A 25,762-nucleotide genomic window follows, 5' to 3' on the forward strand; every position below is an offset into this window, starting at 1 on the left:
AAGCCTGATGGTGTGTTTGTGTGTGTGTGTGTATAGAATATTCTGGGTCGGAATGTGAAGGCTAAAAAAAGTGAATACAAATCCACCTGCATTCCTTATAACCAATCTGTTCTATGCCTTGCTCCCCGGAATATGTCAGTAATTCGATTTTGGTGCGTCAGTAGGAGAGCCATTTCTGATACTATTGATTCTTCAAGCTGGCACTTGCACAAAGCATGTATTTTATATTCAATCAGCTGAATGCCTGTTATCAGGGACCAATCTGTGTAACTACTCATTACTGCCCGCGGCTCTTCGTTCTCAGCGCTGATTCAACTGTCAGTGCTGGAGGCTCATTCTGAAGAAGCTCTCGGAAAAGCTAAATGGCTCCGGCGGTGTTTGTACAAGGATATAGGGAAAAGCTTGTATTTTTAATGAGAGCTGCCTATAATTATTCCGAGAAGAGCTGAATTGTTAAAAGCATTTGTATTTTTGCATGATGTACACAAGGTGTGGCAGTCCACATCCAGGTCATGTTTACTTTGGCAAATTAGCATTGGATTTATTTTCTTAATAAAGAACCACTTCAAAGCAGGAGGCGTCTGCAGAGCGCACCGCGTACTGGCTCGCGGTGCCAGGCTTCAGGGAAGCACCTTATTTTCCTGTGCGCTGCAAATGTCATGCTCCATAGTACATGAAGCTGGCCTGCCCCTGGCAATGAGATCAACTTGTAGGATGAAGAAATCATTTTAAGAACTATTAGTTTAAGTGTTGCTCTCATACCAAATCGTGAGCATGATTGTCAGTCGGAGAGGACGTGATGGTTTCACTAGATCTGCTGAATGGCTATATGGATGATAGATCTGCAGTCAATAGTTAAGACGGTCAATATGTCAACATCATGTGGTCGGCATGCGTTGGGTCAATGGGTATAAAAGTTAGACCGTGCTAAGGTCAACATTACAATAGTTCAGGTTTGCCCACCCATTGCCGGATTTAATATCCATGGGGACTATGGGTCAGATGCACCAAGATTCAGAAAGTGATCAAGTAGAGCGTGAAAAATGAAAAAGCCAATCTGCTCCCAACTGCCATGTTACAGGCTGTGTTTAAATAAATTACAATTAGGAGCGAATAGGCTGCTTGTTTTTCACTCTCCACTTGACTTTTTGAAGCTTGTTGCCTCTGGCCCTATGATTGGAATAGTAACCTGCCCAAAGTGAGCCGGTGAGGCTACTGATGATGGTTACGGGTGCCGGATGACTAACCGACATTCAGGATTCTAATGGTCGTTTCTCCAACTTTGGAATCCTGACTGTCATGAGCCCGACAGTCGGAATCCCGATTTACACGGGCTGTTTTCCCTCATGGGGGTCCATGACCCCCATGGATGGAGAATAGAAGTGGGGAGCGCAGCAAGCCCGCAAAGGGCCATCTTAATCCTGACTTTCATTAAGTTATTCCATAACAAATCTGGATTGGGACCACCAATGGTGGATATGGTTTTTGGGTAACCCTGATGTTCCGATGTGCAATATCACATTTGTATGGATTCTCAAAACAGGGGCGCCGCTATTCTGCAACTTATCGAGATGACACAGTACTGCTTGTTGTGCAGCTGCCAAAGAGAGGCGCTCCACCGCTGAATGCAATTGCAATACATCTGATTCACTGGCTTCATAACCGCACATTACTATTCTCGGATTTCCAGTGTTATTAGCATGCTTGTTGTAATGATGCAGAAAGGAATTCATTTACGTCAATACCTAGCCCTAGTCAATGCAATTACAATTTGGCCCAATTTTGTTTGAAGATGAATAACCTCCAGTAGGCCATGGCAGAAACCAGGAGAAAACCCATAGAACAGTGGTCCTCAACTGCGGTCCTCAAGGCACACCAACAGTTCACGTTTTATGGCTATCCCTGCTTATGCACAGATGGATGATCAAGCTGACTGAGGTACAAGTTAAGTAACCTGTGCCTAAGCCTGGATAGCCATTAAACCTGGACTGTTGGTCAGTGGTGTAACTACAATTTGGGCACCCCCCACCACTAAAATATGTGCGCCCCCCTTACCGCTGCATCTGCGACCGCCTGGTCCTCCTGTCTGCGGTCCTGGTGCGGCACGCCTCCTGTTAGAAATGGCTGCCGCCTTACAACAGACTGTTATTTAGGATGCAAGAGGAGGTCGCCGCCTCCTCTACCATCCTTAATAACCATCTGTGGTAAGGGGGGGGGGGTGCGGACATTTTGCAAGTGACATTCTAACAGGAGCTGGAGGAGTGCCGGGACTGCAGACAGCAGGAAGCTCTGCCGGTCCCGGAGGCTGGCAGCAACAGGTGATCGGCGGCAGTGGCCCAATTAACAATAGCTTCGGTTACGCCACTACTGTTGGTGTGCCTTGAGGGCCGCAGTTAAGAACCTCTGCCATAGAAACAGGTACGAGGACCGCAATTAAGAACCTCTGCCATAGAAACAGGTATTGAACATTAAACACTAGTTTGAATTGAATCCATGTCCCTCTGTTCTGCAAGGCAGCAATACACACCCCTATGCCACTGTTATTTACTCACACCGAGGTGTACCTGTCCGCACTACTGCATCAGAGAAGATACAAAGCTGGTGGGGTTTTAACTGCCTTGGTGGGTTTTAAATCTATTCTTTTGTGCGTTCTTATCTATAGCATGGTAATCCGATGTTCTCTCAATAAATCAGAAGCTTTGTGCACTCATACCGTGAAGGAACAAATCTAGCACCATAGAAAAGGCTACAGATATATTGATGATATTCTTGATCATTTTATATATATATTATTTTTTTTTAATTGGAACAGTAGTGATGGGTGAAGTGAGGGTGCTGGGACTTTCCTGTTTCAGTTGAATAGAAATATCTGCTTATACTATGGCGTTGTGGTTAGGATTATTGCCTCGCAGCACTAAGGTCATGTTCTATTCCCAGATCTAGCCCACTGGTGCAAAGTTTGTATGTTCTCTGTTTGTGTTGGTCATGTTCAGGTATTCCACTTTTCTCCCACAGTCCAAAAACATACTGGTTGGTTATTGGGTTTCTGACCAGAGAAGGTGTGTGTGTGTGTGTGTGTGTGTGTGTGTGTGTGTGTGTGTGTATTAGGGTATTTTAGATCTTCAATGTGTTGTGTAAATTGTTGGCGCTATAGAGAAAATTATAATAACGTTTGCTTAGCCCCAGTATTGTGTTTGAGTCTAACTGTGCTAATTGCACATCTGTGTTATCCCGTAGGCATGCTCCAGAAGTCCCCGTCTGTGGAAGACTTGGTAGATGCGCTGGTTTCGGATTTGGATCTAGACTTTGAAACATTTCTGATGGACTCGGAGTAGAGGAGATGGAAGACTTGGAACACTAACAATGTAATTTGTAACAGTCTGTTATTTTGAATTGGTTCCATTGGAACAATAAACAGCCAGTAATGAACAGCATGTTCTCTGGGGCGGGATGTAGAGGTGTGGCACCAGCCATTTTCCTGCCTTGAATGGCTGACAACGTATTACCGACTGGGTATTACCGACTGGGTATTACCGACAGGGAGTACTGTGTATCTCTCCTGTACTACTGTTATGCCCAGTTGTATTTATTTCTGTGAGAACATGTTTCATCGTCAGACTTGTTCCTCAGCTCTCCTACTTCAGTGGTGTTAGACAAAGCGGGACATCCTTAGCCCGCTTCATCACCCTTTGGCTATGACTCATGTCTCTTCGTTTTCAGCGTCTCGCCTTCCGTTCTTATTCCCAAAATACTAATGTGTAAAATAATGTAATACTTGTATTTCCTTTAATGGGGTTAAATACAAAACGGTGAGATTACAAGAGTGGGCTATACAATGTCAACTCATAACCCAATTAATGGAAGCTGAATGTGTTAGTTCTTAAGATTTATTTTGGAAAAAAAAAAATTCTATAGATGCATATGAATGATATAAATAATGGTGCCCAGTTGGGGACTGCATCTGTCGTTGTATGCCATTTTTCTGTACAATGTATGAGCCAGTCAAGATCACATGGGGTAGATAGACCAATCCAGCCATAATTTCAGTTTAGACCCTCCACACCCATTCTTTGTTAGCTATCCCTCACTACAGGGCCACGCCCAGACTGTTTTCGTGTAAGTCAAGATGATAACACATGAAAAAGTTGTTCTGGGGGGAGAAATAATGGCACCGTACTGAAAATCGAGGTATTTATAAACGTTTTCCCCGCTGCTGTTGTCTCCTCACAGGGGATCATGGATAGATACACACCGCTTGGTCTGAATCTAAACAGGAACAGCCGGGGATTGAATAGTTGTGTAGCCTAGAACCCCAGCAGTGTGTTTTTGCAAGGTCTCCTCAGTCGGAATGTCAACACTCAGTAGACAGACGACTTTAAAAGTCCAACCGTTTGGATCTCTACTTACAAAGGCTGTTCGTGGGAGGGGGGGGGTTCATGCCCCCCCATAGAGGGAGAATAGAACCTGTGGCGAGCCACTGAGGGGCTTTGTAGCGCTCGCCACCCCTGTCGGAGTACCGGCAGTCAGAACTCAGACATCAGTCTAATGGCCATCGGAATCCCGGCTATCGGGAAGTTAGACACTCAGTTAGACACTCATCTGTCTTCTGACAGCCAGGATGCCAATACCATCCCCTTCACAAAATGTAATAATGACATACGTAGGTCCATTGGAATATCAGGTAATATAGCAGTTTTCTATTTGTTTCTTTGTTATGATATTGGCTTTTATTTTTCAAAATGTAACATACAGTAGATCTAATGTCAAATAAAGTTTCCTATGTTAGAATTTGTCAAATTTGATGATTATTCCGTGGTGTCTGTTGCTTATTGTGACTTCTGTGTGACTATACATCTATAGTTTAAATCCTATATTAAAAAATAGTCTCTTTAGAATTTTTGAAATGTTCTAATCGCAGCTCCAACTAGGGTCTAATGACCAAGTGCGATAAGCGAGGCAGCAGCGGGGATGGTGGGGGCTGTAATAAGTGCAGCACTGACCCTGGGAGTTTATCCCCCTTATTACAATTGTCATATAACATTTTAGCATTTATAAATAATTTGATCTTTCGTGAATATTAAAGCCTCGTATACACTTGCAGAATAGCGGAAGCCTTGCATGTATTATCCCCGGCAGTTTTTTTTTTTTCTTAACAGTTTTGTAGCAATTCCATGCACTTTACAACTGAAAGCAACAGTGTTCAAACAAAACTGGATAATAACAGAAAGACCCATGCTGGGTACACACCAGGACGACTAGGGTCCGATCCCATCAATCTAGATCCAATTCCAACCGATTAGATGTAGATTGTGTCGTGTTTGGGCCCTTTTCTGTCCTGTTCTGATCCGATTCCGGATGCGCGGCCCCGTGGGTAGGTCGGTCGTTATTCAGATCCTACCTGCAGCAGGTAGGATCTGTAAACGACCATACTCCCGGGTGCGGGTCGCCATCAGATCGGTACCGCTCACAGTGCACATCGTGAGCGGGTCGTCCTGGTGTGTACCCCACACTAGAGGTTGGAAGGCCCTGCCACAAGCTTATTATAACCCTTTCACACTGCACACATAACTCTGGTATGACGCGGGTTGTTCCTGGGTTGACCAGGGTCACTGTGCAGTGTGAAAGTGCCAAAAGGGAAAACCTAGGTCCGGCAATCCGACCTGGGTTAAAACAAGGGTTTTACCCGGGTTGCTGGGCAGTGTAAATGTGTAGCCCGGGTCCAGTTACCCCAATAGCAGGGTTGCCTACTTTTGCGCTGCCCTCTCTGGAAGAGAGCAGCTAGTTCTTTGAGGCAGGGGGGAGCCGGTGCCACTGAGGGGCGGTGTGGGGGCATGGCCAGTATGAGCATGTCCTCGTGGCCACACCCCCGCCATGCAATGCCGGTATTGCAGGCATTGCACCGAGGGGGCGGAGCTTCAATGACACAAACATGTAATTTGGTACGCCGACGGGAGAGAGGTAGAAATCTGGGAGGCTTACACTTCTTTCCGGGGGGCTGGGAGGGGGTCCCAATTTCCGGCACCCTCCCGGCCATTCTATAGGGAGCATGTAGTGTCCGGTCCAAGTGCTGCCTCCTCCCCTAATGACGTGCCTCCACCCCGCCCCCCTGAGACATGTGCGACTCAGGATTGCTGAGGGGAGCTTTACCTTGCAAATGCTGGGTCGCTCCCGGGATAAACCCGTGTCCATATCCTGTGTGCGACCTGGCATTTGTGATGTGAATGGGGTATTATAGGGCTTAAAAATTAAGTGCTTCCAACTTTTTTGGGCAACAGATTGGGACTTTCCTATTTTAGCGTATCTGAGCCCCGTGCACAAAGTGCGCTCCATAAAAATAATAAATATATTTGTGACAAGTTTGGTGTGGACGTTATCTATTACATAGACAGATGGCAGAAGTATGACAAACCATCTTAGTAGTGCTGCCAGCTGAATTGGCCACAATATTTTCTGACGTTCAGAACAGCATTCTTATGCAGACGCCCAGATATACCGGTTATTTATACTTTTATGTTTTACTGTTCCTGATTCGCTGAACCCGGCGTGACCTCACACTTCTGCGGTCTCACTAGGAGAGGACTATGGGAGTATATTTCCATTGTGCATCCTGCTGGTCAGGAAAGGACAGATAAGACACTGTGGTTTCACTCATCGCAGTAAATTACAGACTGTTCAGAACCATCTGTGGAATTCCTCGGCGGATTCTGTCGCTTTTATTTTGTATCTATCTGGCTACCAGTGTCCTGCACCTGGCGGATGAATGGGTTCTGTTCACGGTTCGCCTATATTTATGTACTGATGGAAACCTGTCACTTGTAATCTAGCACATACTAATAATGCACCGTACAGACTTGATCATTCTTACCAGATCTCCATCCCAAGCAGCAATCTATGCAATGGTTGGACAGATCATCTTACTGTGTATGTCCAGCTTGTTTTATGTTTGTGTGTATTATTATTATTATTATTATTCTGGGAACTCTGTGTAGTCATTCCGCCTGTTACCACTTAACTCTATTAATCTGGACTAGCGGTTTCCTGTAAGTGTACAGCACAATATATACAAAGCATCAGAGTACGTAAACATCTGAAGATGACTCTCTGTACATGGACGTACATAAGGGCTACTTACTAAACAGATATGCACTAGTTTCATTCTATTACAGGTTTCATTCATTCGGTTGATACATGACCTAGGTAGACAAGGTTTGACGGTCGACACATGAGTTTTTTTAACATTTTTTGTTTTATTTTTTTGCTGACATGGTGGTATTTCATGCCCTACCATCCACTAGGGCAGGGATGGGGTACCTTTGACCCTCCAAATGTAGAACTACACATCCCAGCATGCCCTGCAACAGTTTTAACATTGCCAAATTGCAAAACTGAAGCAGGGCATTCTGGGATGTGTAGTTCCACAACAGCTGGAGGGCCGAAGGTTCCCGATCCCTGCACTAGGGCATGCTCGGAGAAACCTGCTTATTATGCATGCACGCTGGGAAGGATTCATCGTGGGTGCACGCACCCTGCTTATGCGCAGTAAAACAACATAGGTCCCCGTGCGAACGGACCTGAATAAGGTCTTTTATCACTACCCATTACCACTTTTCGGTGATACAGGATGGCTTAGCGCAGGAATATATTAATAAGAGTTATCCCTCCACACATGTCCCATCAGTCCAATATTAGACATGGGAGGAGAGATTGGTGACGGTGTTGGAAGCTGATCAGTAATGCACAGCATCAGTTCTATATGCTGCTGGCCAAGCATTGGAAACTTCTGCCTATCATTCTAGTAAGAGCCAATCAGCTACTGAGGGGGTGGTACTAACAGAGACTGAAGGTACTGATGGACAAATCATTGCCTTCTAACACATTTGACATGGAGATGTGTATTTTCCAGTGAAAACACCAATAAAGGGGGAGATCGCCGCTGGTTTTTAAAATGTCGAAACTTTCAGCACTACCATGTCAACAGTTATTATGTTGACATTATTGAAATGCTGAATTGTAACATGGGCTAGAGACGTCACTACAAGATGAGTTGGAAGTTATGATGTCGCTGTTGGACCTGCTGAACGAGATAATTCAACGTTGGACCACCAGGAGTGTTTTTGTTGATATGCTCCCATGTCGACAAAATATACCTCTCCTGCCCCTCTTCATATGTATATTTACACCATGTTCTGATGGGGCCAGTGCAATCTGGAACTTGGCCTGGTATCACTGTACTGATAAACTGGGGGGAAATTGGAGAATGGAGGTTATTCTGGTTCACTTGCAAAGGCAAATTCCTTCTCAAATGGACAAAACCATATGCACTGCAGGTGGGGCAGATGTAACAGTTGCAGAGAGAATGAGATTTGAGAGACGGGTAGATCTATATTGCAGTGTAAAAATAAAGCAGTCAGTATTTACCCTGCACAGAAATAAAATAACTCACCCAAATCTAACTCTCTGCCCATCCTGCAGTGCACGTGGTTTTGTCCATTTGAGAAGTAATTTGCCTTTGCGAGTGAACCAGAATAAGTGCCAATGAGTCACTTGGGTCAACTCGGGATGTGCACTACATTTACATATGCGCACTAAGTCATTCCATAGAGGAGCAGTGCGGTCTAGCAGTTGTTTCCTGCTGTCAGCCTATTATCAGCCAGTTCAATTTTAACTTTGTGCATAAGTTCCTTGACGTGTAAAAGTGGAGGGTTTGTCGTGTATTAATCTCAAATTCAGTCCTGTGGGTTTTTTATTTTTAAAAACCTTCTGTAAATAATACAGTTTTCTCTCCACTTAATCAACTTGTCATATTCCCTATGAAGAATGGCCAATCTCTTGAAAGAGAATATAATTATAAGGAACTTTAAAAATTGGTTAGTGTGGTTAGGACAAGGGTGCAACCAGACCAAAATTATAGGAGGGGGATAGACGGATATGTCATTTTTGGCGCCTCTTATTGTTACTATTGACGTTTTTGTAACGGAGACAGGAAATAACAGCGTAATAACCTGTTTGTGATTGGACGCTGGAGAAGAATGTTTTAATGGATCACAAATTCATATGTAGCCAATTAAAGATCTGGTAAAAAAAATATATATATATAGTGTAGTACTGTAGCTGTGCGTTCTGGAAATAAGAGACGTAGAACCTCAGGCTGTTAGGTTCCGAGAACTGTTCTCAATGATTTTCTCTGGATGTCAGATTTTTGTTTCCACCTTTTCATATAATAGCAGCGATCCGATCACCTGTGCGGCCTAATGTCCAAATGGTATCGTGTTGGGTCGACATATAATGTCGACGTGCATTGGCTCGACCACTAAAGGTCGACATGGCTTAGATTGGCACACGATATAGGTCAACGTTGCTGCGGTAGACATGGTTGGAAGGACAACACAAGCATTAGGTCGACAATGGCTGGGTCAACAGTCAAAAGATTGACATGGGTTTTTCACTTTTTGTCAACAAAAAAAGTGAAAAACCCATGTCGATCTTTTTGACTGTTAACCCAGCCATTGTCGACCTAATGCTTGTGTTGTCCTTCCAACCATGTCTACCACAACCACGTTTGACGGTGTCCATGTCGACATTCGGGACCCAAAAAAGTGAAAACCCATTTTGACTGTTGACCTAGCCATTGTCGACTTAATGCTTGTGTCAACCTATTTCATGTGGGACCTGGTGTAGGACAAGTCCAAGTTGTTATTTATAAACCTTTTTAACAATGGTAATTGCAGATTTTATAAAAGGCCAGAAGTTTTGCACAAGCCCACATACTGGGCCAGATTTTTCAAGCTTCAAAAAAGTGATAAACTGGAGAGTGATAAACAACCAGCCAATCAGCCTACCTGTCATTTTTCAAACCCAGCCTGTAACACAACAGGTAGGAGCTGATTGGCTGGCTGTTTATCACTCTCCATAGTATCACTTTTTGAAATTTGATACATCTGGCCCAACATGAGATATCTGGGGGAAAGATTGTGCAGTATAGAAATGCAATGATCTCATTGGGGGCATGGACTGACCTTTAAACTGCCCATATATATTACTACGACGCTCAATAAGGCACAGGAAGGAGATGATGGGACCACCGGTGAGGGACGTTGGCCTTGGGCCTCCTGTTGCTCAGCGCAGCTGGAGATGGCAGATGTAGAGATTCACCAAGATCAGTGGATTATTACTGAAGGTCACGCTATTTTCCCAGTGGTTACCTGACATTCCCCATTATCATGGGTTACCTCTATAGGTTTGGCAGGCCTACGGTTGGAAGCACCTGTTTGAGGAACCCAGCTGATTATCTCTCTGTGTTGTTTTAAACAAAGTAAAACCACTTGAGACAGATCTGGATTGTGTTGAATAGATGGGATAGACGTGTTCTCCACTTTGTTATTATCAGTACTGCCCTGAAAGCCCTCGATAGGATTACCCACAGAGGAACAATGAGAATAAGACAATACACACGACTCGGCATCTGATCTTTGCATGAGAAAAGCGTTTGAAGTAGAGAAGTTACATTGTGTCCCCAGGTCAGCGAATTACAGACCACTCACAATCCCAGCAGTCGTGTTCTGTGATTAGAAACATAGCATCTGACCGCAGATGAGAACCGTTCGGCCCATTTAGTTTGCCCCTTTTTAACCAGATTGTTGCCCTTCAACCCTATTTGATCCTTTATTGCCTTAATACTAATTGGTGCTTTAGATTTAGCAGTGCTGAAGTCATGACAGTTTTATACAATCAGAGCTATCACATATACTATTTATCGTTGTATTCAGCATGTGTTCTTTTACTTCTACTTATACCCCTTTCACACCAGCCAAAATTCCCGGGTTGGCCCCAAATTCCCAGGAAAATATGCCGGGATTTCAACCCTGCTAGGTATCAGGGTTACTCCCGCGACCAGCCCAGGTTACTGACTGGTGTGAAAGCTACTGACCCGGGCAGCAGGGTCCAGACTGCGGGGATCTGGGCAGCGTCAGCTGTGCGCTGTAACGCTATTTGCCAGGTGGCAGGGCAGGAAGAGCTGCTGAATTTGAAGACTGGCCGGATGCTCTCGGCCAATCAGCGCCCGGCAAGTCTTTTCAAAATGTTTTCAAATTCAGCAGCACTTCCCGTCCCGCCACCCGGCACATAGCGCTACAAGCTCCCAGCCACCACTGCCCGGATCCCCGCTGCTGCACATAGGTGCCCTCCCAGCGCTGTCTCTCCCCCCTCACACCAGAAAATGCAGGGACTAGGCTGGTGTGAAAGGGGTATTAGGTTATTATGTGAGTTGAACACCTCGAGTTAAAAAATAATAATGAGAAAAGAAATTATAACTTTGCAGCTTTTAGATAAGACTAGGTCACCCGACTGGATTTCCTATCAACCCACAAATTAACCAAATATACAGCAAACCGTGTGCCTGCTTCAGAGAGACTATGCCATGGTCACTGCAGCCTTGTACGCAGCGACTGTGCGTAACTATGCAAGCGCTGCAGCTGGCGGGATTATTGCTGGGTTGGTCATAGGTGGCTTTATGAGTCTACAAAGATGCTGCATCAGCCACAGAACAGTAGATTATTGAAGTACTGAGTAGGGTCGCAAAATGTGGTGGCAATAAGTATGACATTGATGCCATTTGAGGCTGCAACTGTGACCGCTTACGCATCTAAAACTGGTCATGACATGCCTTGGCGGCACATGAGCCGCATTTCGGCAGACAGCCGATTAACGGGACTCAAAGAAGTCTATTATTATTACCAGTGTTTTATATAGCGCATACATATTCTGCAGCGCTGTACAGAGAATATTTGAACATTCACATCAGTCCCTGCCCCAGTGGAGCTTACACTCTATATTCCCTACCACATGTACACGCACACAGACAGACATTTTAGGGTTAATTTGTTGGGAGACAATTAACCTACCAGTATATTTTGGATTGTGGGGGAAAAACGGAGTACCTGGAGGAAACCCACCCAAGCACAGGGAGAATATACAAACTCCACACAGTTAGGGCCATGGTGGGAATCAAACCCATGACCTCAGTGCTGTGAGACAGTAATGCTAACCATTACACCATCCATACTACCCAATCTATCTCTGAACCAGACCCAGGGATTATATTGTGCAATATGCTACAATGCAACAAGCCATGGGCAGATCTGAAGTAACTTTTAGATACCCCAGCTACCATCTTTGAATGAACTACAGTACATGCTCCCTCATACACACTGTTAAATTGTGCCGTGTTTTTGGCTTTTGGCATGCAATGTTTTTGAATTCACAAAAACTTTCTTTCTGAAGACAATAGCTTTGTCTTCTGGGAGATTTATTCGATATTTCTCAGTTTCAAGGGGATTTAGTCAGCAATTAATGAGAAATCCCCTTTTCTCACACATCTCTCAGAGACGGTGCCACTTACTCTGATCCCTGAAGGAACCCAATCAAATCCTCTCACTCTCCCGCCTACCATCCATACGCATTCCCCTCTAATCCCCTCATTCACCACTTATGTGAGAAACAGCAGGGCTGCTGGCACAGCCACTTGCCATTGTTACTGTAGGTCCCGCTGGAAGCGTTGCATCATGGGATATCATCAAAATGGATCAGATGCACTGTGAAAGCCAAGTGGGTTTTGCCAACACTGATGCTTAAACCAAATATGGATTATATTGCACCCTGCTAGCACAAAGTGTGCTTTGTGTTTGCTTGTTATGCAGCACACAAGCCGCGCTCTTCAGCTTCGTCAATAGAATCAGACACTATGTCCTTTGTTTTGTCTTTAAAAGAAGAAAAAAAAACTGGTGCATGATCTGGAATGTGCTGCAGGTAGTAATCTAGACTTCAGACACAAGCGCTGAAGGGGGGAGAAGACTGATAATTATTATTATGCCCGGGAGTCGGTTGGAGGTAGCTCAGAGGAATGCAAAGCTAAGAACTCGGAGCAAAAACAGAGGCCTTCTAAGTCTGAACTGACAAACAACAACAGTTTGTCTTTGATTTTAGGGGCTGGTGCGCTTCTGTCGGTTTAGTTTTAAACACTGATCACCATCCCTTAAAACAAAAATAGAGCGCTCAGACTTTACTCTATAGACTCTACTGTGCAGACGTCAATGTCCGGAGAAATGGCGCGGCAGGCAATTTTTCAGCAATTACCACAGCGCGGCTGATGCCACGGGACTTTGAGGGATAAGTATAAACAAATAGGGTGCAGCGTGGGCCCCCTTAGACTCAGGGGCCGTGAAAGCACCGAACATATTGCACCCATTATAAATTTGCCACGGCAACCAATAAGCCTATAACAAGACAATTAGGAGCTAATTGAATGGTAATTTATCTCTCCAATGCTTAAACCATCACCTCTCTAGTATGTCCAGGAGACACATGTGCTATTATGGGGATGCATATCTGACCCTGGTGTCACCCTCAGACACCAAAATACTATCTCCTTTAAGGGGTGTACACACGGGGAGATTTTGACTAATGGACAATTTTGACTAAGCAATTTTGGAGAGATTTTGTCTAAGCGATTTTGTCTAAGCAATGATAGTCTATGATCTAGTCAAAATTTTCTTGCCTGCACAGTCAATCTATGCTAAGCTATTTCTGCTAGACCGTATTGACTAAGCAGGAGAAAAATAGGGAGATTTTTGCTAACCTTCTAGGAGATTTTGACTATCTAGTCAAAATCTCCTGTTAAAAGTTCTCTGTGTGTACACCCCACAGTGACAGGGAGATAGGTGTTGCACTGTGATATTATCTGCAGCACCAGGCTATTGTCATTGATAACAAGCCAGTAATGCAGGGAAGTCAATGGGGGCAGCCCAGCATCTACGGGAATGCTGCGTATGCCCCCAGAATGATGACAACTGGGGAATCCAACAAGGCCATACTCATTTTTTGGTCATGTGTTGGTGCTTTATTCAGTGCATTGGGTGACACCACTACCAAGAGACTCTCCAATTAGTATGAGAACTCTTGAAATCCCTAAAGAGCTGGTAATTCTCCTGGATTCCACTTTACCTGACCATCTAATTCAGGCCTAGCCAATCTGTGGCTCTTCATCTTTTGTAAAACTACACAACCCAGCATGCCTTGCCACAGTTTTAGCATTCTAGAAGAGCAAAACTGTGGCAAGGGATGCTGGGACTTGCAGTAACTACTGAAGAGCCACAGATTGGCCAGGCCTGATCTACACAAAGTTACTGATATTAGTAACAGTCGCTGTTCCACCCACTTGATCATATAAACAATGGAGGCTGCCAGTTCGCTTATACTCACTGAATAAAGTTTTGTTTGGTATTTTGGCCATAGAAAGGCATAGTCATCATTAGCCCCCCTGAGCCAAGCCTGCCTGTATCAGATGCGATCCAACGGTCTCATGCACTAAGATTTGCCTTATTTAAATGTAAGACAAATCTTTAGTAATTAGTCTAGCAACATATAATATGCCAAGTAATATGCACACAAACAAAATTCCGAAGAAAAAGGTTATATTCCCACCAGGATGGGGCAAGAGGTCACCGGGCTCTGATTTTTTAAAGTTTTTCCTGGATAGAACACTGTCATCAGAGAACCCTGATGCCTCGGGGGCCAACTGGCCCCAGACCCCCACCAAATCCAACCCAAGTGTCCCCACCATGGAAAAAAACATGTCAGAGGAAAGACTATCATTGGCCTCTGTGACCACATGGAAGTCAGCGATACACATGTGAGAAAAGAGGCTGAGATGAGCTAGACCTTAGAGCCATGATGGAGATTCACATGTACCTCAAACACACCTATGTATGGTTACGCTACTGCACAGGTTCTCAAAGTCGTCCCTCAGGACCCCACACAGTGCAGGTTTTGCAGGTCTCCTCACAGAACCAAGTGAAATAATTAGCTCCACCTGTGGATCTTTTAAAGTGTGTCAGTCAGTAATGCGTGCACCTGTCAGGTGACCTGGAAAACGTGACCTGCGTGGGGTCTTGAGAACCGAGTTTGAGAACCATTGCCCTACTATCACAGCATGGTACCTGTGTGATAGAGACTTCTTTGTTGTACAAGAATTCATTGGTGCCTTATTCAAAAACAATTTCCATCATGTTTTCTAAAATGATCTACCCTACATGCAATGTAAAGTGGAATGATCCGGTGCCCTTTGCATGCTGTAATAGCGCCGGCACCCCATACACAGTAGTTACCCATATAATCCTCTAGCACACATTTCTCCTATTAAACCACTTTGAGGGCTGAGAGCTCGATGATTCTACCTTGTAAGGAAAAGTCTAATGAAAGCCTAAGTAGGATTCATTTCACGTGCCTGTGGCTCTGATCTGCTGCACATACCACAGATAATCCCCTGCTTTCTTTAGCTATAGAAATGATGCAGAGTTCACTTTCCGAATGTCTGGATATGTTCGAGGAGGAGACAATAGATAACCTTACACAATGAGACCTAGAGGAGTAAAACACACAGGAGAGAAGTTACCGTTTTAATAGCTGTAAAAAATGTTTTTACACAAATATAATTATAGAACAGGTTTTGTTATTCGTTATAAGCACTCGCACAATACCGACTGCCCCCTGGCTGTGAAGCCAGGCACAGTCTGCTGCATGTCACACAGTCGTCCCGGCCCCCTGAATGGTCCAGACAGGCCTGCGTTGTTCGGACCATGCCACAGAAATGCTCGTTCACAACCCTCCGTACGCCCTCTGCAGTTCACCGCCTTGCGCATGTGCAGATTGCTGAAAATCACAATCTGCATTTTCGGTAATCGGCAAGGCTACCTGAATTAGCCTGATTGTCTGATTTGTTGGAAACAATATTATGCAAATAGTAGCACTTTCATACAAGCAGTGAGACACCCACTTTCAAGATCTGTGAATATTGCCCCCCCCCCCCCCCCCCAGGAATGGCCACAGTTGTGCGACATAAGCTGTATTCCAGTTACTCTGTATCCAGTCAGAGGAACGCATGCCCCACAAGGTTTTTTTTTAGAGTTTTTGCAAAGCGCGGGAGGCTTGATAAAGCCATCGGCTAAAGTTCCTAATTCTCACAAAATGCATTCCTATATTTTAGTATTGGTCAGCAATATAAAAATAACAAGAATTTCCGGGATAGATTGATACCATAAACAACCCAGTGCTTAAGACGATTCATACCGCCATGTCTTTTTCTTTAATGGGATCACTGGTTTTGTTCTTAAAAGCTACAACGTCTCCAGAAAATTGTCAAAAAAAACAAATAAAAAATATACAAAAACAATTTTTTTTTGTTTTTTTTTTAAAAGAATTTATTTACATATAGTGAGATATAAAAATGAGACGCACGTCCAAATTTACAAATATAAGCAATCGGCAGTTACTTTCCTTAATCTCAGTTTTTTAACTTTGCTCTATACATGAATTTACATCAGTTGTATATAAGAGAGAGAAGCACGGACCAGTCTGTACACTATTCACAAACACATGAAGCACAGGATTCTGCTTGTCTGCAGGAAGGAATGAAGCGGGAAATGGTTTTCCTCAGGAAAGTACAACATAGTAATCATGCACCTTCCTGTACATACCTGTCCCTTTCACACAGGGGCGGCCATTTTGTAGTCTCCACCATGGTTCATGAGAAGAAAGTTCCCTCATTCATTATTAAGCCTGTCTAAGGCTGCGGACAGGCTGCACTCTCACGACTATTCGTTTACCAAGCAAAATGGACGCCATCACTGTGTAAAAGGCAACAAGTAGGTTTTTATAAGGCTGCTAATACTAAAAGACAGAACAATGTGAAGTGGTGTATTATTTCACTGACAACATCTCTCAGGCAAAGTACTGTACGAGGTTTCTTTAAGGATACATTTAGTATTTGACATCAATCTATTTGCAAAGCTACAGTTGAATTAAAAGGTCATCCTAAGTGGACTGTATTAGAGTAAAAGATACAAAAATGCCTTTATAAGATGAAGCTATTGAGTGGTTAACAAATCCAACACTTCAAAAAAATTCAATATACAACCTAGAAAATTAAATAACAATCATATGTACAAAACACGATGTAAAAAAGTGACCCTTAAAAATAAGCTATCGTACAGCATTATGTTCCATGAACAGATAAAAAAAAATAACACTTTTTTTTTTATTACATTCTATGTGCGGGTTACCCTGACACGGTAGCGTAAAGTAGCGGTTGCCAAACCTCATTGAATCATGGCGCCCTACGGAGTTTGGGCGACATATACTTGCATTGTAATTAGCCCTAGGGTCTGCACATGTGTGTGGGCAAAAATATGCATGTGCAGACCCTCTGTGCAAACGCCTTAGGTGGGTAACACACTCACTACGCACAGACAGTGGTGGGAAGGGGACTCAAGCATGGGAATGCCCCACGTTTCCTGGGCGTGCCCACAAAAACAATGGTGTTCCCATGTGAATGCAGGTGTGTCAAAGCCTGCTTGGGGTGGGCAGATGATGTTACACGAGGTCAGCGCCCATGCCGAATTCCACCATATCCGTGGCAAACAAAAGACAGGCCACACGGACTTTTATTTGAGAACAGGTACAAAATAATTAGATGATCGGCAAATTTTTCGAATGTTCGAACGTGACTTATATCGATGACTTTCGATTGATGCACGCAGCCTAGCAAACAGGTCTGAATTAGGCCCTTAGCACTTTGTACTAGAAAGCACATTAATAGTCCTACAGATAAGGCAATAGGAAAATCATTTGTAAAAGACCATTATCAATACCAAAATTAGATTGTATATATTATTGGCATTTAATTGTGCCTAAATAGTTTGTATGGGCTCGGTATGACGTCGACATTTCTAACGTCAACCATCATAATCTAGACAACCACAAGGTTCTCCATGTCAACTCAACACGTGTCAACAAGTCACCATAACTTTAAGATATGTAATGTTGATAATATTGTAATGTTACTCCGGATTCAGTATGAAATCCCGGCGGTCGGGATCCCGACGCCGGAATCCCGACCACCGAAATCCCGACAAGGGGGGGACGTGGATCGCCCTTCCTTGCGGGCTCGCTGCGCTTGCCACGCTAATTTATTCTCCCTCCAGGGGTGTCGTGGACACCCACGGAGGGTGAAAGTGTCGGGATTTCGGCGGTCGGGATTCCGGCGTCGGGATTCTGAACGCCGGGATCCCGACCGCCAGGATTTTAACTGCATCCCGTTATTCCAACTATATAGATAAGACCTGTCGACATGCTGCAATTCCACAGTATGGTCTACACAGTCATTGCCGACTATGCGAATGCATACCATTTGCTTGCAGTGCTATAAACATTGTACTGTATATATGATGTATAAAAATAGGTAGATACACACCACACTGTTCAGAAGGAGATCTCCGGCAAGAATTATATATATATTGTTCCAGGTCACATAACTATGTACACACACCCTTATAATGCACATTCATTACAAAGCTTGCGGCGACAGAAGGATCTACAGTAGACTGAGACACAAATCCGGACTTCTCAGAAGCCTTGGGTACACAGCTCGTAGTTTCTAATCCAGAACATTCAACTATTTACACATTTATATGGAATTCGTCAGGGAAATTACAGGTAAATGAAACCAAAGGTTAAACAAGGACAATTTACTAAATAAATAAAAAAAGGTCTCTTTTTTTACACTCATTGTTGAAATCCAGAGAAACAAATGGAGGGCTCGTGCAATGAAAACAGGTGGTGTTGCCAATAGTAACCGCAAAGGTCAATACTACGCCCCAAACTCTCATATCCTCTGCATGGTTTAAATACATGTCCTCCAACGTGATTTAGTATTCAGCACCATTATTTACAATATATGGCAAGGTGTTTCATAGGCACACATTATAAAAGTAGACATTTATTTGGGGTAAGCAGAAGGTTCTAAAAATAAGTGAGCAACTCGGGTCACTATAGAAACCGATGGAGGCATTCGGCTTTAGAGTTCACTGGTCTCGGAACTTCCAGGTCACGTGATGCTTTCTTCTTGATTGATATGTTCCCTTGAATTGCTCCAGTTCCGCAATGTTCTCCCAGTAGACGGGTCCTTGTGTTCTGTATATGGGCATTAGTTACTGTACAGCCACATTCAGGAGTCCCAAACAAATGCAAATCCCCAGATGATGAAATGCTAATTCCATAAAGTGGCGACAGATGTAGACCTCCGGAACGCAGACAGTTTCCAATGGGATATTTATTCTGACAATCACTCAGCATTCCTGCAAATGAAAGAGATAAAACAAATTGTATCTCTTGCGTGAAACATTTTCTTTTCAACCATTTATAGTAATGTAGCTTTTAGTAAATGCATCAGTTTCAGTAACGTATGCCTAAACCAAAATGGGAAAAATCTGCTATTAACACATGCATATCTTTCCGTGAGTCCCCAAAGGATCAGTGATTGGGGGTAGTCATGCTGCGCAGGGGAGGTGGACTACTCGGTGGGGGGGATACCACCGATAATCCGGCACAGAAAGTGTTGGTTTACCGGTGGTGTACAGGGAGTGCAAGCCGCATATTGTGGCTGGACGAGGGCGTGGCCTGCTGATGTCATGATTGTGGGCTGTCCAGCTTCATCATGTGCCCCATCCGTCGGCGTCACTAATGGGGGTGTGCCCAACACCTATGGAGGGGTGCTAGGTTAATGCTATCCTTAAATGTGAATAGATGCCACGTACATGGGATGTTGCTATGGGCAACCAACCAGAATATGCTTCTTATTTATTTAGCACCTTCTAGAAGATACTAGATAGGCTCTGATTGGTTACCCATAGCAACATCCCATGTGAACTAGAACTCCCATCAGTCAATTGTCTCCTGAAGTGTCCTGTGCAGAACTGACCTTATTGTTTGTACTGTGCTCCGACCTAACACCACCACAGGGAAGCAGTCACCTGATTGACAGTAACAGTGTCGGCATTCACAAGGTGTACACTACAATGTCAACATGGTGAAAATGATGACAAGCAGCATGTCGACACACTCAGAATGTGGACATTATGGGTTAGGTCCAGTAGAGAGGATTAGTGGTAGACATGAACTTTGAGACCTAAAAGATGCAGCTGGTACAAAGTATGAAATGTCCACAGTCTAACAGGTCATCACTGTTTATGCTGACATTCATCATGAAATCAAAGTCGACATTTTGACCATGGTGACATCCTCATCTTGACATAATAAATATCGACACTACAATGGCCAACATTTTGTAGGCAGTACGGATGGTATAATGGCAGCACGGGTGGTGTAATGGCAGCACGGGTGGTGTAATGGCAGCACGGGTGGTGTAATGGCAGCACGGGTGGTATAATGGCAGTACGGGTGGTATAATGGCAGCACGGGTGGTATAATGGCAGCACGGGTGGTATAATGGCAGTACGGGTGGTATAATGGCAGCACGGGTGGTGTAATGGCAGCACGGGTGGTGTAATGGCAGCACGGGTGGTGTAATGGTTAGCATTCACAGCACTGAGGTCATGAGTTCTATTCCCACCATGACCCTAAAGGCCCCCATACATCGAGGCAATTTGGTCCGATTTCGGCCGATTGCTACCAATCGGCCCGTTAAATCGGACCGAATCGCCTCTCCCTGACATGTAGTCGGGTCCGATGCGCGGTCCCCGTGTGAATCGGACCCGATTATGTGGTCGAACCGGCTGGCCGTCGGACCACCCGTTCTGGGGCGGGCGGGAAGCAGGGACGCATGCGATCCATCACAACGGATCGCATGTGTCCCTGCCGCCGGGAAGGTCCCGGCGGCTCGCAGTCCATCGGGTGTCCGTACACTGCTGCAAGATGTCGCAGCCAGTGTATGGGCACCTTAACTGTGCGGAGTTTGTATATTCTCCCCGTGCTTGCGTGGGTTTCCTCCGGGTACTCCGGTTTCCTCCCACAATCCAAAATATACTGGTAGGTTAATTGGCTCCCAACAAATTAACCCTAGAATGTCTGTGTGTGCGTGTACATGTGGTAGATTAGATTGTAAGCTCCACTGGGGCAGGGACCGATGTGAATGTTCAAATATTCTCTGTGAAGCGCTGCAGAATATGTGCCGCTATATAAGAAACTGGTAATAAATAAATAACCCCACCACAGAACAATATAAATGTGCTCTCATTTCTCAGCATTATCTATAGACTATAAATTGCACATTTTGCCAGGAAACTAAATGCATCCCCCCCCCAAAAAAAATAAATCAGTTTTACTTGTTACCAGTCCTATCCTGACCATAGCAAACAATGATTAGCCCATTGTTGTCCCAGCTCTAATCATAGCATATGATATGCAAAGCAAACGTCCCAATACCGCCCAGCAATCCATGGAATGGCCTATTCTGCTGCAGTTGTGCCCGTCGCACATAATCACCTGATTATCGTGGTCAGTGCATGACATCTGCTCATCCTCTGACTGACTTCCTTTAGCTATCTGACCCGGCACCAGCTCTAATACATGCAGATGTTCTGAAGGCTGCGTCTCCGCACTGTTACTGTGCGTGTGCGAGTTGCTTGGCTCTTCAGTATCTCTGTTGAGAAAGCCTGCGTCTTCTCCTATAGGCTCCGGATATGGCTCGCAGACAGGAGCGCTCCCTGTGCCAGGAAGTGTTTGCATAAGAGGCCAAGTTTCTGCAAGCTCTCTGCAGGCCAAGTGGGAAGCAGATCCAGTATATGCCGGCATCATGTCTGCCACAGACTCTGCATTCCTGAAAGAACAAACACAAGTAATGTCTTTATACTTTCCTAATAGTGGCAGCCATTTTGAATGACGACCAGCCAATCACTTCTCAGTGTGGTCCCCAGTTACTAGGCCGCACTGCCATGGATACTGGTTCCGCCACACATGGTCTATCACATGACATGGGGTGTAATGAGTAGCACTTCTGGATAAGTACAATAACGTGAGTCAGCCAGACGACTTTCACCTCATTAATGTACAGTCTATCAACACTCTCCAATATCAAATAACATAAGGGCTTATGTGAAGGACGTGAAAAAATTATAATAAACATTAAGAAATGCTATGGGCATGTCTTAAACTGCATCAGAAAGTGTTTATATAATCTCATTATCTCCTTATCTAAAGCAGAGAGCCACTTTAGGGCAGAAGTCATACAAGGTGTATTATGGGCACTTGAGGGAAGGCGGTTCCCAACAGGATTGTGGGAAAGTAATAGCAAAAAATGCAATCTGCATATCATCGTAGTCAGGAACATACAATAACTGGTTTGGGATCGTTTGGTCGACAAGCATTAGGTCGACACCGTTAGGTCGACATGGGGAAAGGTCGACGGGTCAATAGGTCGACAGTCAAAAGGTCAACATGGGGTTTTTACCCCGAATGTCGACACAGTCGACATGGACACAGTTTCCAGTGCACTGCATCGGGCACGGTGCCTCGCTGCGCTCGGCACACTATTTTATTCTCCCACCACGCCCTAGTGAATGGTAGGGCATGAAATACCGCCTGTCGGCACAAAAAAACAGTGAAAAAGCCCATGTCGACCTTTTGACTGTCGACCTGATTATTGTGTCGACCCAAACCCATGTCTACCAACATACTGTAGACCCAATAACTACACAGATCAGACCTGTTTCTGTTCATATAAAAACAACTCAGAAGAAAAAAGCATCAAGGGTTATTTTCGATTTAAACGGTACTTACCCATTGCACAGCGTGCTGTGTGACCGGAATATACAGCCGTGTCCAATGCTGAACGTTTCTTCACAGCACAACGAGGGGATCAAGTGAACGGGGCCTAAAGAAAGAAAAGCACATTATTATTTCTATAGGCAGCCATATGCCAGTTCCCACACACGCACAGAGCGATATGACCAGGCACAAGCCCTCTCCGTACTGGGCACACTTACTCACTGGCACCTGAGAGTATTCGGACCTCACTCTGCAATGATCATTTACAATATCTACAGTTTATTTGATACATATACTACAGATAAGTGATGCTGCGGTGCTGTTTCCTAATATTCAGTTTTGTAGCGGAACAACGCCAAATTCCACTGGCAGAAGGTTCAAAGTTTTGCATCCAAGTGCGGAGTGAGGTGAATATTTTTCAGATTAGTTTTGAACATTTCGCTCATCATCAGCGTATAAGAAATATCTAAAAGTGAATCCAGCTGGAAATAAGCACATTTTAATATTGGACAGTGGACTAAAAAGAGCGGTGAAGGGTATGTAAAAAAAAAATGCAGCCTGGTTACTGCAATGGCCCAACAGATAAATTATGAACAAAAGCATATATGCAAATGTGACAACCTCCTCTGCAAACGCCTTTGGCGACTATCACACTCACCAAAGCGTTCGCTCAGTATGGGGAGGAAAGGGGGGTCGTGAGCCCACTGTTGGAGGAGTTTGGGGGAAGACTTCAGCCTTATGTACATAATAAAGATTATATGGAAACATTACAGATTACGGTTTAAAATAACATTTCTTAAAAGCAATGTGTGTCATAGCTGGGGGCCATTGTGAGGACACCAGACGGGACATCAGGTCATTCATTATTAATAATCACATTATTCAGTAAAGCAAAAGGCTCAGCCTTGCTGATGCAGTTTCCCCCAGGATTACCCATGGTTGTTTACTTTTACAGTCTCTTCTCCGGGAGCAGCCCACGAGGAGACTGTCAGCAGAACTGTGGGGGGGGGCGGGGGCTGATATCGGTGTCATCAAGCTCTGGCCCCAGTCCGGCAAATAGCGGGATACACGGATCTCCGAAGTAGGGGACGGGGATAAAATGATGTCATTTTAGCCCGCCACTCCCAAAAAGCCGCGAGTTGTGGTATTTAAACAAGACCAGGATGAGTGGGTGGGCGCGGGGGAAATAGGGAGGTTTGCCCACCCTTCCCGGGGGCCTGGTTTCTGGGACCCTCTCGGCTAATTCAGGAGGGTAGGCAACCCTGAGATAACCACAATATCTTCATTGAGCTGCAATACCAGCCTGTGCTACGGTATTGTGTAATAGGACAGTGAGTAACCATAGAGTACTCTGTGCTGCCACTGTAACAGTCTGCAGCTCTGTACTAGAGGCCTAATCATATTATACAGACCATGTGCAGCCATTACTTACCACAAGCCTGCACTGGTTCCTGCTGGCATTGGCAGCAAGCCCTGTGTGTGTGCTCAGTGAGCGGGGGTCTGTCCAAACACAGCAGCTCTGAGCCGGTGTACTGCACTTCCTGAGACCTGCTGGACCCTTCAGGAGGGAGAGAGAGGGTGTGAGCGGTCTATATACATTATATATGTAATACACTACAGGGACCAGAGCACGTCTGATAAATCAATGAGCATTCCCCATACATATTCGTATACATGTACTATTATGTTTTATAAACTCTGATAACAATTACAGTGGGAAATGGGTCATTGGGTTGTCCCATATTAGGTCGACCGCAGAAAGTTGACAGTTTATGGTGACACATGAAATAGGTCGACAAGGTTGGAAGGTTGAAACCAGCATTAGGTCCACAATGGCTAGGATCGACAGTCAAAAATAATTTTCACGTTTTTTTGGTCCCAAATGCCGACATGGACACCGTCAAAGTACACCTTTGGGTGGCTCCATTAGCATACGGAAACGCTTGGCGTTCTCATGCTAACGAGACCATGAAGTGGGGGCGGTAGCCAACCATTTGCAAGGCTGCGAAATGAACCAGAATAACACCCCCCCACCATATACCGTACAATGCACCCATCTCCCACACTTGGGACACACACCTAGCATGTTAGGCACAATGCCTTCTGTGTCGTTTCTACCTGCCCAGATTACTTCTGGCTGAGGCTAGCACGGACAGCCCTGCACGCACCCGGCAGTGACAGTGTTCTGGAACTGGCTTTTCCAGTCACTGCTGGGTGAGTGCAGACTGTTTGGCTACAGCACACACAGGCTGTCTACATACTGGAATTACCTCCTATTTTGGACACAGTGTAGGCGCCCTTAGTGATATCATAAGACACAGTGTCAGGGTAAGGTGTACACGATTCACAGTGAGACTGTACTAGGCTAGGACTTCCTGCCTCTGTGATAGCCTTGGTTGGATCAGTCTAAGAACATGGTTGCCTCAAGTGCAACAGAGCGTTAATACAGGTGTTCATGAAGATTAAATAAGCGCTTGTTTGCCAAGAGCCCTGGAGATAATTTCTATACAACTAATAGAGTACACCTTACATTATAGGACAGGGAAACCAGAAAGAGGAGAGCTGAGCATTACTTACAGTTCGGTTTCTTCTCCATGAATTGTCTCTTGCAGTAGATGACGGAGAGGATGAGCAGGGCCAGGAGCACAGTGGACAAGGCGCTACAGATAACTGCAGCCAGAGCGGTATCCCGGGGACTCGATGCTGTGGCAGGGATTTTCACAAGATTTACCTTGCTGCCTGGAAAGGAATATAAATAAAGTTGTATAAGTTGTATCTATAAATATATAGTTGTATATATAAATAAAGCGTTCTATAAAAAGTAATTATTCAGTAGGAATCGGTGGCATTAAGGAGGCACCAAAATGCAGCTTATGATGTCATATTCCTAGTCCAGGGCTACACAGACCAGCATGTCCTGCCACAGTAGGATGGGTGATACAACTGTACTGTATAGCACAGAGGATGGGTAATAAAACTGTACTGTACAGAGCAGGATGGGTGGTACAGCTGTACTACTGTATATAGAGAAGCGGATGGGTGATACAACTGTACTGTATAGCACAGCGGATGGGTGATACAACTGTACTGTATAGCACAGCGGATGCATGATAAAACGGTTCTGTATAGCACAGCAGATGCATGATAA

At 44.7% G+C, this 25,762-nt stretch overlaps 2 protein-coding genes across 3 annotated transcripts in view; one reads left to right on the forward strand and one right to left on the reverse strand.

The window, feature by feature from the left end:
- The window catches only part of MIPEP (mitochondrial intermediate peptidase), a 103,243-nt gene extending 99,098 nt beyond the window's left edge, over window positions 1-4,145 (forward strand). The window contains exon 19 of the mRNA XM_083169911.1: window positions 3,238-4,145. Within this exon, the coding sequence (XP_083026037.1) occupies window positions 3,238-3,335 (98 nt within the window). The 3' untranslated portion in view covers window positions 3,336-4,145. The remainder of the gene's footprint in view (window positions 1-3,237) is intronic.
- Window positions 4,146-16,241: 12,096 nt separating this feature from the next.
- Window positions 16,242-25,762, reverse strand: part of TNFRSF19 (TNF receptor superfamily member 19) — a 62,570-nt gene continuing 53,049 nt past the window's right edge. Inside the window, exons 6-10 of one of the 2 annotated variants that reach the window (XM_083169912.1) lie at window positions 25,192-25,353; window positions 24,047-24,172; window positions 22,627-22,720; window positions 21,334-21,667; window positions 16,242-19,187 (exon numbers count right to left, since the gene is read on the reverse strand). In XM_083169912.1, coding sequence (XP_083026038.1) covers window positions 19,179-19,187; window positions 21,334-21,667; window positions 22,627-22,720; window positions 24,047-24,172; window positions 25,192-25,353 — 725 coding nt within the window. In that variant the 3' untranslated portion in view covers window positions 16,242-19,178. The remainder of the gene's footprint in view (window positions 19,188-21,333; window positions 21,668-22,626; window positions 22,721-24,046; window positions 24,173-25,191; window positions 25,354-25,762) is intronic. The other variant, XM_083169913.1, reaches the window with a different exon arrangement.

The sequence above is a fragment of the Crinia signifera genome, chromosome 2 (assembly GCF_055691185.1).
Source record: "Crinia signifera chromosome 2, ASM5569118v1, whole genome shotgun sequence".
NCBI lineage: Eukaryota > Metazoa > Chordata > Amphibia > Anura > Myobatrachidae > Crinia > Crinia signifera.